Raw genomic sequence first — 13,541 nt, forward strand, 5'->3', positions numbered from 1 at the left:
AATCAAGACAGAGTGGAGATAATGTACTTTGCACTTTGTTCAAAGTCAGCAGTGTCTCAATGAGTAAAATGGGCAGGAAAGGATGATTGAAGATGGGTAGTTGTAGAAGGCAAGCAGGTTGAAGCTGAATTTTCAGATGGGATTGGTTCTCACGGTGGGCTAAGTAAAGTTTCAGGTGTTCAGTTGGATTGGATCAGTAAAACCATTCTCAAAATATAAAGTTTGACAGCCATAAAATTGTACGGAAAAATCAAGTACAAAAAGCTAAAATAAACTAAATTGAATGTTGGGCAAAGGGTTACGAGTTCAAAATAGCAAAGCCAAATTTAGGATTATAGCCAAGTAGTTCCTTGTGTGAGTGATTAACACATAGAAAACGCCTCCATGTAAAATAACACCCTGTCATTATTGGGGAAGTAAAAACAGTTTGGGTGCTTTGTTGAATAACTATGATCCTGCAGAGGATTCAAAAATAATGACAGGTTTGGGTGAGGTAAATGGGAAGGGGTCATTGGCCAAGGGGTCCTAGGATTATATGAAGAGGCATTTCAGAGTCTGAGTCATCAAGCACAAAAACAGGCCCTTAGGCTCACTGTGTTCATGCCAATTTAATACTTATCCACATTAATCCCATTTGTCAGCTCTTGGTGTGTGCCCTTGTATACCTTCGTGTTTTAAATGCTCATTTTAGATACTAAAATGTAATGAGAGTACTTGCCTCTACCACTCCCTTGAATGTAATGAGAGTACCTGCCTCCACCGCCCCTTTGGGCAGTGCCTCCAGACTCCAGTCACCACTTGGTGAAAATGTTCTTCCTCAGCTCCTCTCTAAACCACAGGGAACAGTACAGCACAGGAACAGGCCCTTCGGCCTACAATGTCTGCAGCAAACATGATGCTGAATTAAACTAAATCTTTTCTGTCTATACATAATCCATATCTCTCCATTCCCTGCATATTCATGTGCCTTTCTAACAGCTGCCTTAAATGCCACTATCGTATCTGCTTCCACCACTATCCCTGGCAATCTGTTCCAGGCACCTGCCACTCTTTTAAAAAAAGATTGACGCACACATCTCCTTTACACTTTTCCCCTCTCACCTTAAATGCATGTCCTCTAGTACTTGACATTTCTACCCTGGGAAAAAGACTCTAACTGTCTACCATATCTGTGCTTCTCATAATCTTATAACCTTCTAATAGGTCTCCCCTCAGCCTCCGCCACTTCAATGAAAACAACCCAAGTTTGTCCAACCTCTCCTTGTAGCACATGTCCTCTAATCCAGACAGTATGCTAGTAAACCTTTTCTGCACCTTTCCAAAGCCCCCATGTTCTTGTAATGGGGCAACTAGAACTGCATGCAGTATTCAAAGTGTGGCCTAACCAAAGTTTTATACAGCTACAACATGACTTCCTGACTCTAAAACTCAATGTCCCGACCACTGAAGACGAGCATGCCATACACCTTGTTTAACACCTTATCTTCTTGTGTTGCCGCTTTGGGTGAGCTATGGACTTGGACCCCAAGATCCCTCTTTACATCAATGCTGTTAAAGGTCCTGCTATTAACTGTATACTTTCCCCTTGCATTAGGCCTCCCAAAGTGGAACACCTCACACTTGTTCTTTTCCTTAAACCTATGCCTTCAAGTTTTATGTAGCCCTGCTATAGAGAAAAGTTTCCTACCATCTACCCTATCAATGCATTTCATAAGTTACTATACCTTTATCAATATCCACTCAGCCTCTTCCACTCTAAGAAAAACAAACCCAGTCTCTCCCTATAACTGAAAAGTTCCATCCCGGGCAACATCCTGGTAAACCTCCTGTGCACCCTCTCCAATGCAATCGTGTCCTTGCTATAATGTGGCGACCATATATAAATGCAGAGCTCCAGCTATGTCCTTTATACAGCTGGACCATGACCTCCCTGCTCTTATATGCTTTGCCCTAGCAAATGAAGGCATATATCCCACGTGCCTTCACCATTCTATCTACCTATGCTGCATCTTTAGAGATTCTTGGGCTTGTGCACCGAAGTCCTTCTGTTCCTCAAGACTCCCTGGGGCCAAACCATCCATGATGTATGATCCACCCTTATTAGTCCTTCCATAGTACACCAACGTTCACATCAGGATTAAATTCCATCTGCCATTGCCCTGCCTGTTTTTATCAAATCCTCTTCACTGTCAAGAACACGACCATCTTGGGACTTGTGGGCCTTTGTCAAGGACCTTGGTGAAATCCATGTAATTCCATTTTTTTCTGCAACTGGTTGTTGGTTCTATAATATGGAGCACATTCAGAAAGAGTTATGGGTGAAGATTGATTTGGGAATTTCACAAGGGTTATGGCAAAGAGCAGGAGAAAGGGACTTACTGGAATGTTCTATCACAAGTCAATACAAACTTTGGGCCAAATGGCCTGCCTCTGTGCTTTAATAATTCCAATTGTAGTTTTTCTCGATGGATAGTTATTGTGACCATAGATCGGTAGTAATTCCTTAACCCCAGATTAATTTTAACAGGGTGGTTCATAGTGGCAGTAGGGAATGTATGGTATTACCAACTCTTGATATCAAGTATCCAGCTTCCTCTACGAGCTCTGGTTGATTCATCTCCTTGCACACTTTTAATTACCCACTACCAGGGAAAATCTCCTACATCATGTTTATCTTAAATGCTTTTCTTTTATGTAATCAGATTGTACCCTAATTGTTTTTTTTTGAGCTGATTAAAATAGTCCTGAGGCATGTTGTAACTTGACATTATTCTTGTACCATCTTGATCAAGATTGCATGTTTCATAGATTCTTTGTCTTCTTTTTATTCCTTCAAATTTTAGTCCCAGTTGGCAGTGGTTCAGAGATGGCATCCACTTAACAGATACGAATCATTATACATTTAACACCAGAGAGCACAGTTTGACCATAAAAAGTGCCAGCCCTGATGATAACGGTGTCTACTACTGCTGTGCAAAGAATGCAGTGGGAAATGTTTGCAGCAATGATAACTTCACACTAATGATAATTGGTAAGTGGTGAACATTGAATTTGCTGTTTCAAATAACTGTTGAGAATCAATTTTAGTTTCAAGACTCTATGTAACTGAAATTCCAACAGTTTTGATTAATGATGGAAATGATGCATGTAGAGCTTACCATTGGTTAATGGACATAACTGCAGATTAAGGAGTTGAATAAGACAATTCAAATGGTGGATTGACTTGCAGAGCCAATGGGATGGATCTTCCTGAAAAAAGTAGTTTTGGGTACAGTGCTGACAAAGCAGTTAAGGACCAAACGAGTAATCTAGAGCCCTGGATAACAATATAGAGACCCAAGTTGAAATCCATAGCAACTGTGGAATTTTAATTTTGTTAATGATCTGGAATTTGGGACAACAACAACAAATAGTCTGAGTTAAGGTGATGACAGAAACTACTAAAGTATCACAAGAAACCTCATTTACTATTATCTTTCATGGGAAGATAGCTGTCATCCTCATCTAGTCTGGCTGATGTGGAACTCCATGTGGTTGACTCATGCCTTCTGAAATGTCCCAGCATGTCACTCAGTTGTATGTGATTAACCACCTTATCAAGGGCAATTAGAGATGGCCAATAGATGCTGTCCAGTTGAGCAATACGTAGATTCAGAACAAAAAGTAATTTTTTTTTAAAGAGTTCATTAAGTGCATGCAACATCATTAATCCATCAACCAGGGGTTTTGAGGTATTGAGAACTGGAGTTGTCAATTCCATCAAGCTGCTCAGTTGTTTGCTTTGTATTTTGATCCAAGGTTCCTGTCTTAAAAAGAACTTCCTGGATTTCCAGTTTAATTTCCTGTGCAATGCTCCACAAAGTTCAGCTGCTGCTTAAGGACATAAGTACCTATTTAATAACATGATAAGTGAGTTATGTGCTCCCTTCTAATTCTTCACTCCTGATCAATCTTAAATTGGTTTATTATTGTCACGTTTACCAAAGTACAGTGGAAAAACTTTGTTTTGCATGCCATACAGATCATTTCATCTCATTAGTACATTGAGGTAGTACTAGGGAAGGCAACAACAGAATGCAGAATATAGTGTTACAGTTGCAGAGAAAGTACAGGGCAGGTAGACAATAAGGTGCAAGGCCACGATGAGGTAAATTGTGAGGTCAAGAGCCCATCTTATTGTACTAGGGGACTGTTCAATAGTCTTATAACAGTGGGATAGAAGCTGTCCTTCAGCTTGGTGGTACGTGCTTTCAGGCTTTTGTATCTTCTGCCCAATGGGAGGGAGGAAAGGAGTGAATGTCCGTGTGGGTGGGGTCTTTGATTATGTTGGCTGCTTTACTGAGGCAGCAAGAAGTGTAGATAATAATTTAACCTTTGGCAGTTACTCAACCTTGTACTGAGTTTTCAGCCCTATCAAGAACAACAGAAAGACCATTTTCCTGCTTCATATTGTCTGTTCTGAAAGCTTCATTCCTGTGTGGAATCACCTCCTGATGCTGGGCTCTTGGAGAGTAGTTCACAATTAGCTCCATTAATGTGGGGATGGAATTGTATTTAGGCCAAATTACTCTTTTTTTTAATAAATCAATTGGGTATTCTGAAAATCTGACGTTTTCCTGAGCTCACTGCTCAGCTTTCCTGATGCCAGTTTTTTCCCAAGCTTTTCAAAACTGAATTCAAATGCTCAAACTATGTTGAGTGAGGTTTGAACATGTTTTGTGGTTTCCTTGTCCAGCCCTCTAGGTTAGTCAAGTTACCCAGGCACTGCACTATCAAACCATTTGTAAGCATTTTCCTTCCTTCCTTTGCTGCGCCACTGGAAATGTTCTCCTGAGAAATTCCCCAAATCCCTATCTCCCCACTTCCCTCTATTATTCTTTCGGTCATCTTTGTTGACCTTTTGGCTCGGTATCCACTTTTGTCCTTTTACATTTTTTTTTAAAAGTAGCTTGGAACCCACTTTCTACATGTGCATACTCATCACAAAGTAGCTATCGATAAGGCTACTTCATGAAAAAAAGGCAAACAAGGGATAGAATTGAAAGGAACCTTTTTATTTCATCCCTTTATACTTATAAGTTGTAACTTCTTGTTTTCTCTGTGTCACTGAGATGAAGTCGGAGCTTTGTGTGCAGGTCCTTTGAACAATCATTGTTCATAATACAGATACAAAAAATGGATTGTTGCTTCGATATCATATGTTCTAACTGTCCTCTGGAGAAGCCATAAAGTTTATACAGCATGGAATCAGGCTCTTAGGCCCAAAGTCCATGCTGACCAAGGTGCCTTATTGAGCTAGTCCCATTTCCCTGCATTTGGCTCATTTCCCTCTCAACCTTTTAACCACGAATTTGTCCAAATGTCTTTTGAATGTTGTAATTGTACTCTCCTCTACCACTTCCTCTGACAGCTCACTCCATATACCCACCACCCTCTGTGTGGAAAAACTTGCCTCTCAAGTCCCCTTTAAATCTTTCCCCTCTCCCCTTAAATCTATGCCCCCTGGTTTTAGGCTTCCCTGTCCTAAGAAAAAGATTGAGATTATCCCCTTGTCTATGCCCCTCATGATTTATAAGCCTCTATAGGTCACCTCCTCAGCCTCCTTCACTCCAGGGAAAACAGTCCCAGCCTATCCAGTCTCTCCTTATAATTCAAGCCATCTAGTCCAAGCAACAGCCCTGTGAATCTTTTCTACACCCTCTGTAGCTTAATCATATCCTTCCAATAGTACAGTAACCAGAACCGTATGTAGTAATCCAGGTGTGGTCTCACTGACATCTTGTACAGCTGTAACATGACGTCCAACTCTTGTACTGAGTACCTGTCCGATGAAGGGCAAGCATGCCATAATGCTGCCTTTACCATGTTTCTGCCTGTCTCTCCACTTTCAGGAAGCTACGCACTTGTACCCTATGTCTATCTGCTCAACAATACTCCCCAGGGCCCTATCCTTCACTGTGTAATATCCTGCCCTCCATTTAACTTCCCAAAGTGCATCACTTTGCACTTGTCTCAGTTAAATTCCATTTACCATTTCTTTGCCCACTTTCCCAGTTGATCTTGGTCTGGTTGTGACCTTAGACAACCTTCTTCATTGTCCACCACACCACCAGTTTTCGTGTCATGTCCAAACTCTGTACTCATGCAATCTACATTCTCATCCATATTGTTAAATAGATGACAAACAACAGTGGACCCAGCACCAATCCTTGCAGCACACCATTGGTCACAGGCCTCCAATGTGAAAAGCAACACTCTACCAGCACCCTCTGGCTTTGCCCACCAAGGCATTTTAATATCCAGTTGGCTAGCTCATCCTGGATTCCATGTGATCTTACCTTCTGGATCAGCCTACCATGAAGTACCTTGTTAAAAGACTTGCTAAAGTCCATGTAGATGACGTCTACTACCCTGCCCTCATCAATCCTCTTGGTCACCTCTTCAAAACAAAAATCAACTAAATTTGTGAGAGACAATTTCCCCACACTCAAAGCTATGCTGTCTTTCCTTCATCAGTCCTTGCATTTCCAAAAGTTTCAGCAAAAGAAACAGTCTTATGTTTGTGACCATTAAATGACTGACTTCCCCTAAATTGAGATGTTTACCCGCATCAACCCGTTCAGAATTGTTAAGATCTAGGTCAGGTCATGGCACAGCCTTTTCAAAAGATCCCCAGCTTATTCACCTTAATGTGATATTTTATCTCTTGCTTCCTGTATAATTCCTTAACCCCATCGAGTTTATGCTGGTTGTCAGAGCACACTCATTCCATTTCCCCACTTACTTCCCTGCAACCTATTTCCCCAAGTGTCCATTAACTCCCCACTGATTCTCTGGTCACCTCTGCACTGTAGTGGCAATTTATAGTAGCCAATTAACCTACCAAAGCACCTTTGGGATATGGGAGGAAACTGGAGCACCTGTGGACATAGAGAATGTGCAAGCTCCACACAGCACCTGAGGTCAGGATTGAACCCAGGTAGCTGGAACTGTGAGGGTGCAGCACTTGAAAATCTTCATCAGTCTCTCTGTCCTTTGTTCAATATGGAGACCAAAAGTGCACAGTACTTGATGTGGTCTCAAAAAGATTCTTTTCAAAGTTATATATAAGTTTGCTAACCTCCAATTCTTTTCCTATGGAAATATCTGTTTAACTTACTTTGGATTTAATTTCTTACAGTCTTATTCAATGTTGCTACTTTGAATTTGTACGTAGGTGGTTAGTGTACCAGTGTCTGTTGCTTATTATTCAAGCTAGATACACCTTCAGTCTTTACACATAACTACTGTATATTGAAATTCATTTACCAATAGCATCACCCTGCTGAGAGTTATTGATGCCTTTCCCTATGTCGTTGCTTTCTTTTTGTTATATTAGCTATTGATGTTATCCAAACAGTCAATCTAGATTTATAGATGGGTTACAGCTTCGCAATCAGGTGTAATGATTTCATTTGCAATTCAACATTAGTCAGTGGCATGCTTCTCAACCTGCTTCAGTGAAGAGGTACCCAGGGTTTTCTGTAATCTGGAAAGTCAAGGTCTGCATTGTGCTGGACCTTTTTATTAATTTTGGTGAAGATTCAATATTGGTAAGATCACCGATTTAACTCTAAAAGGTAGATGACTTTAGAATTCTATCTCTTATCAATAGTTACCTGGTAACAAGGACATTGCATCCTATTGAGTTTCTTTTCTATTTGCTTTGACTCCCAATGATTTATCAGTTAGAGGCACAAGAGACTGCAGATGCTGGAATCTGGAGCAAAAACTAATGCTAGAATAACTCGGCGGGTCAAACAGTGTCTGTGGAGGCCAAGGAGTGGTGGACGTTTCAGGTTGAAACCCTGCATCAGGACTGAGTATAAGGGAATTTAGCCGATATATAAAAGTGAGAGAGAGTTGAGACGGCCTGGTCGTGATAGGGAGGGATGATGGGCAGTTGGAACAAAGTGAAGGAGGGAATAGGAAAGGTGAACCAAGGGAGAAGAAACCCAGGTAGGTAGGTCTTTGGGTGGTGAGCAGGTGGAATCAGATAAAGGAGGGTGATGAGTCTAGGTACAGGTGGTGAGAAGGATGGAAAAGATGAACAGACACTCTGGGTGGACTGGTGGGAGTGGAAAGGAACATGGATGGGTTTATCTAAAATTGGAAAATTCAATGTTACCATTGAGCTCTGGGCTACCCAAGTGAAATATGAGACACTGTTCTTCAGGTTTGTGTTTGGCCTCACAGAGTGGTGAAGGCCGAGGGCAGGTCGGTCGGTGTGGGAAAGGGAAGGGGAGTTGAAATGATATGCAACAAGAAGTTCAAGATGGCTGATGCGGACAGAACGCAAATGCTCTGCAGAATGGTGACCTCGTCTACGCTGTGCTTGGTCCCATCAGCGTAGGGGAGGCCATGTTGTGAGCACTAAATGCAATAGGGCAGGCTGAAGGAAATGCATGCCTCACCTGGAAGGGCTGTTTTGGTCCCTGGATGATGGTGAGGTGTATGGTGTAGGGCAAGTGCTGCACCTTCTACAGTTGTAGGGGAAAGTGCCAGGGAACTGGGAGGGGTGGGTGGGAAGGGTGAGCAGACCAGGGAGTTGGGGAGAGAGTGGTTCCTGCAGAAGGCATAAGTGGGGGGTGGGTGGTGGGGAGGGTAAGATGTGGCTGGTGGTGGGATCCTGTTGGAGCTGGTGGAAGTGGTGGATGTGCTGGTGTGGGTGAAAGATGAGTACGAGGAGAAATTCATTAATTACATTTGGTTGAAGATCATTGGACAAAGGAGTAGGGAGTTGTATTTTGATTGTATTTGTTCTAAAGTTATTGGCAGTGATTTGTAGGAGAGTTGTTTTGATCACTGAATGATGTTCATGCCTATTTTTCTGCTGTGGTTGGCTGCTGATCAATTTGATCACTCCTGCAAAATTGCATGTCCTCCCATTCCTCCCCTGGGATTAATTAGCCAAACTTTGTTTGAAGCAAGTAATTAAAGCTGATATTTTTTGGGTATTTGGTTCCTTGTACCCATTTTATTACCTATAACCTAACTATACTATGGGAAAAAAATGCTCATGGCAAAATGAGCAATAGTTTTAAACAAAAACTGTCATACACAGTGGCACTATATGCTTTGAAATCTATTTGGCAAGAATAAAATTTGATAAATTGAAAAGGAATATTTTGACTCTGGGACCACGCATAGTTTACGTCATCTTGGTGTTGGGGATTGGACAATGAGGGGAGATGAAGCAGACTGAGCCCACAACTTTTGAGTTTAGTTGAATGAGAGGTGATCTCATTGAAACGTGCATAATTCTTACAGGGCTCGAAGGTAAATGCAGGGGTTGTATTTCCCTTCTAAAATTGGAGGTCACAGTCTCAAAATAAAGAACAGGCCATTCAGGACCAAGCAACTTGGATGAGAAGAAATTTCTGCATCTTGGGGGTAGTGAATCTTCGTAATTCTCCAGACAGATCAATAGATTTTGAATATTAAAGAATGTGATCGATGTTGGGTTGGTGCAGGAAAGTGGCACTGATGTATAGGATCAACCATGTCCTTAATGAATGGCAGAGCAGACTGACTGGATGGCCAAACTGCTTCTGTTCTTGGGTTCTTGTGTTCCTGTGTTATATTTTTGGCCAGAACTAAACTACTTGGTGCCAACTATGCAGTTGGTAGGAGAACAAAATCTTTGTATGGTTAGAACATGGAAGGAGGCAATTTAGCCTACAGACTTCATGCTGGCTCTGCATAAGAGCATTTATAGATTTATACAGCACTGAAACAGGCCCTTCAATAGGCCCCATTCTAACCAAGATGCCCCATCCAAGCTTGTCCATTTGCCAGTGTTTGGCCATAACATTCTAAACCTCTTCAACCTGTGTACCTGTCCAGCTGTCTTTTAAAAGTTATTATACCTGCCTCAACCACTTCCTCTGGCAGCTCATTCCACATAGATACCACCCTTTGTGTGTGTGTGTATATATTAAAAAAAAGTTGCCTCTCAACTTCCTGTTTAAATCTTACCCCTCGCACCTTAAACCTATGCCCTCTAGTTCTCAATTCCCCAACTCTGGGGGAAAAATACTGAGTGCATTCACCCCATCTATGCCCTTCAAGATTTCATACACCTAAGATGACCTCTCAGTCTCCTACACTCTGAGGAATAAAATCATAGCCTGTCCAACTTCTCCTTATAACTCAGTCCCTCAAGTCCTGGCAACATCCTTGTAAATCTTTTCTGCACTCTTTTCAGTCTAATCACATCCTTCCTGAAGCAGGGTGACCAAAACTGAACACTATACTCCAAGTGCAGCCTCACCAGCATTGACCATACCATTACCTCCCAACTTTTATACACAATGCCCTGACCAATTAGGGCTAGTGTGGCAAAAGCCACCTTCACCACCTTGTCCACCTGTGGCTCCACTTTCAGGGAACTATGTACTTGTACTCCAAGGTCCCTCTGTTCTTCAACACTCCCCGGGACCCTGCTGTTCACTGTGAAAATAGTACCCGGATTTGACTTTACAAAATACAACACCTCACATTTATCCAAATTAAACTCCATTTGCCATTCCTGGGCCCACTTACTCAGCTGATCGATATCCCCTTGTAATTTTTGATAACCACCTTCATTGTCCAATACACCACCTATTTTAATGTCACCCGCAAACCCACCAACCATGCCTTGTACGTTCTTATCCAAATCGTTGATGTAGATGACAAACAATAATGGGCCCAGCACCGACCCCTGAGGCACACCACTAGTCACGGGACTCCAGTCCAAGAAACAACCTTCCACCATCCCCCTTTGCTTTCTACCATCAAGCCAATTTTGTATCCAATTAGCTCTCTCTGGATTCCAGTCCAGTGAGACTCAATACCCTGCGCACTCGCCATTTGAATTTGCTCCTTTTAGCTATTTATCCATGTCTCTTTTGCTTCCACTACTCCCCCAGCAATGCATTCCATTCTGAACCACTTGTGTTTTTAAAAAAAACAAGTCTTTATCACTTGCGGAAAGTGTTGTCTACAGTCCACTTGGGCTTTGAGAGGAGCTGTTTTCCTGTTACCAGTGACCTTTTCTGCAAAGTATTCAGGAGAATAGGGTAATTCTTGGCTGTGACACATTCTGAGATTGAATAGACAGGGACTTGGTTTTAAGGCAGAGGCAGATAAATATTTGCTTATCAAGAATTTATTTATTTCTGCCTTAAATAGTCAAAGAATATGCTTCTGTTGCACTTGGTACTTCGAGGAAGAAACTTGCAAATATTCACAACCTTCTGAGCAAAATTTTGCCTTGTGTCTCTTTTAAATGGGTAACCCCTAATTTTTAAACAGGATCCCCTGGTTCTATATTCTCTCAAGGAAGCATCCTCTCAACATGTAACCTGTCAAACCTCTCCCTGATTTATCTGCCGTAGAGATGTCTTTATCTACCTGTCCATTATCTCTCGTTATCTTAAATGCCCTTATCAGGGCAACATTTTCTGTCTTGTACAAACTTATTTTATCTGGTCTTTCTATATTGTTTAGTTACTCCATCTCAGGTTACAATCCTGGTACATCTTTCAAAACGGTTGTGCCTGAAACTGATCCCATTACTCCACATGACGTGTAACTACAGTATGTTGTATTCTGCATCTCTTGTGCTTAAAGCTGTAAGGAAGTCTTTACCAGGATCCCTAACTGCAGTCACTTGCACTCCTGTTGTGCTGGAACATATTCTGTGGACCCATTAGTAATTCTTGCGGCAAGGTAAATCTTTGTGAAGGTCTGTTACTGGTGGTCCAGCTACATGAGCACTGGTCCTGGATTAACCAAGTTATTTTATTGTACACAACAGAATCTGAGATTTGCATGTGAATATGTTTTGCAGATGCCAGTTTCCCTCAGCCTTTGATTCGACCCCAAGACCAGATTGTGAATAAGAAGGAAGATGCCATGTTTCACTGTCAGTTCATAGCTACACCTCCCCCAGTACAAGAATGGTTATTTGATGATACCATCATTCATAACTCATCACGGTACAGTTATTTTAAGTTCTTGATTTTGAATGTTTGACGTAGGAAAAAATGTAAATGATAAGAGCATGAAAAGAATGTTGATTCTTAATCATATTTGGACAGCATAAGTGACGGCAAGGCATGCCACCAGTTAACTTGGTGAACTCTATGGACCATAATCAATTTAAATTTTTTGCTATTGCCTGCCTTCACATTCATATGTAGCATGGAAACGGGCCATTTGGCCCAATTAATCCAAAATGGTGTTTATGTTCCACACAAGACTTTCCTCGTCCAATTCCCTTATCCCTCATATCTAACTTCCCCTTAAATTGGTACTGGTTTATTATTGTCACTTGTACCGAGGTACAATGAAAAGCTTGTCTTACAAACCGATCGTACAGGTCAATTCATTACACAGTGCAGTTACATTGAGTTAGTACAGAGTGCATTGATGTAGTACAGGTAAAAACAATAACAATACAGAGTAAAGTGTCAAAGCTACAGAGAAAGTGCAGTGCAATAAAAGGCCACAACAAGGTAGATCGTGAGGTCATAGTCCATCTCATTCAATAATCTTATCACAGTGGGGTAGAAGCTGTCCTTAAGTCTGGTGGTATGTGCCCTCAGGCTCCTGTATCTTCTACCTAATAGAAGAGAGAGAATGTCCCGGGTGGGTGGGGTCTTTGATTATGCTGGCTGCTACACCAAGACAATGAGAGGTAAAGACAGAGTCCAAGGAGGGGAGGCTGGTGTTCGTGATGTGCTAGTCTGTGTCCACAACTCTCTGCAGCTTCTTGTGGTCCTGGGCAGAGCAGTCGCCGTACCAAGCCGTGATGCAATCAGATAGGGTGCTTTCTATGGTGCATCGGTAAAAGTTGGTGAGAGTCAAAGGGGACAAACCAAATTTCTTTAGCCTCCTGAGGAAGTAGAGGCACCGGTGAGCTTTCTTGGCCATGGCATCTACGTGATTTGACCAGGACAGGCTGTTGGTGATGTTCACACCCAGGAACTTGAAGCTCTCCACCTCAGCACCGTTGATGTGGACAGGTGCATGTACACCGCCCCCTTTCCTGAAGTGAATGACCAGCTCTTTTGTTGACATTGAGGGAAAGGTTGTTGTCATGACACCATTCCACTAAGCTCTCTATCTCCTTCCCGTACTCTGAGATACGGCCTACAACGGTGGTATCATCTGCAAACTTGTAGATGGAGTTAGAACAGAATCTGGCCACACAGTCATGAGTATATAGGGAGTAGAGTAGAGGGCTGAGGATGCAGTCTTGTGGGGCACCACTGTTGAGAATAATCGTGCCGGAGGTATTGTTGTCTATCCTCACTGATTGCGGTCTGTTTGTTAGAAAGTCAAGGATCCAGTTACAGAGGGAGGTGTTGAGTCCCTAGTATTGAAGGCAGAGCTGTAGTCAATAAACAATAGTCTAACGTAGGTACCTTTACTGTCCAGATGCTCCAGAGCTGAGTGTAGGGCCAGGGAGATGGCATCCGCTGTAGACCTGTTCCGCTGATAGGTGAATTGCA

The 13,541-nt window shown here is 42.1% G+C and overlaps 1 protein-coding gene across 1 annotated transcript in view; it reads left to right on the top strand.

Annotated features, from left to right (window-relative positions):
- LOC127575387 (inactive tyrosine-protein kinase 7-like) overlaps positions 1-13,541 on the top strand; it is a 175,827-nt gene that overhangs the window by 98,501 nt on the left and 63,785 nt on the right. The window contains exons 4-5 of the mRNA XM_052025208.1: positions 2,844-3,031; positions 11,876-12,023. Of these exons, the coding sequence (XP_051881168.1) occupies positions 2,844-3,031; positions 11,876-12,023 (336 nt within the window). The remainder of the gene's footprint in view (positions 1-2,843; positions 3,032-11,875; positions 12,024-13,541) is intronic.

Source organism: Pristis pectinata, chromosome 10 (genome assembly GCF_009764475.1).
Source record: "Pristis pectinata isolate sPriPec2 chromosome 10, sPriPec2.1.pri, whole genome shotgun sequence".
In the NCBI taxonomy this organism is placed as follows: Eukaryota; Metazoa; Chordata; class Chondrichthyes; order Rhinopristiformes; family Pristidae; genus Pristis; species Pristis pectinata.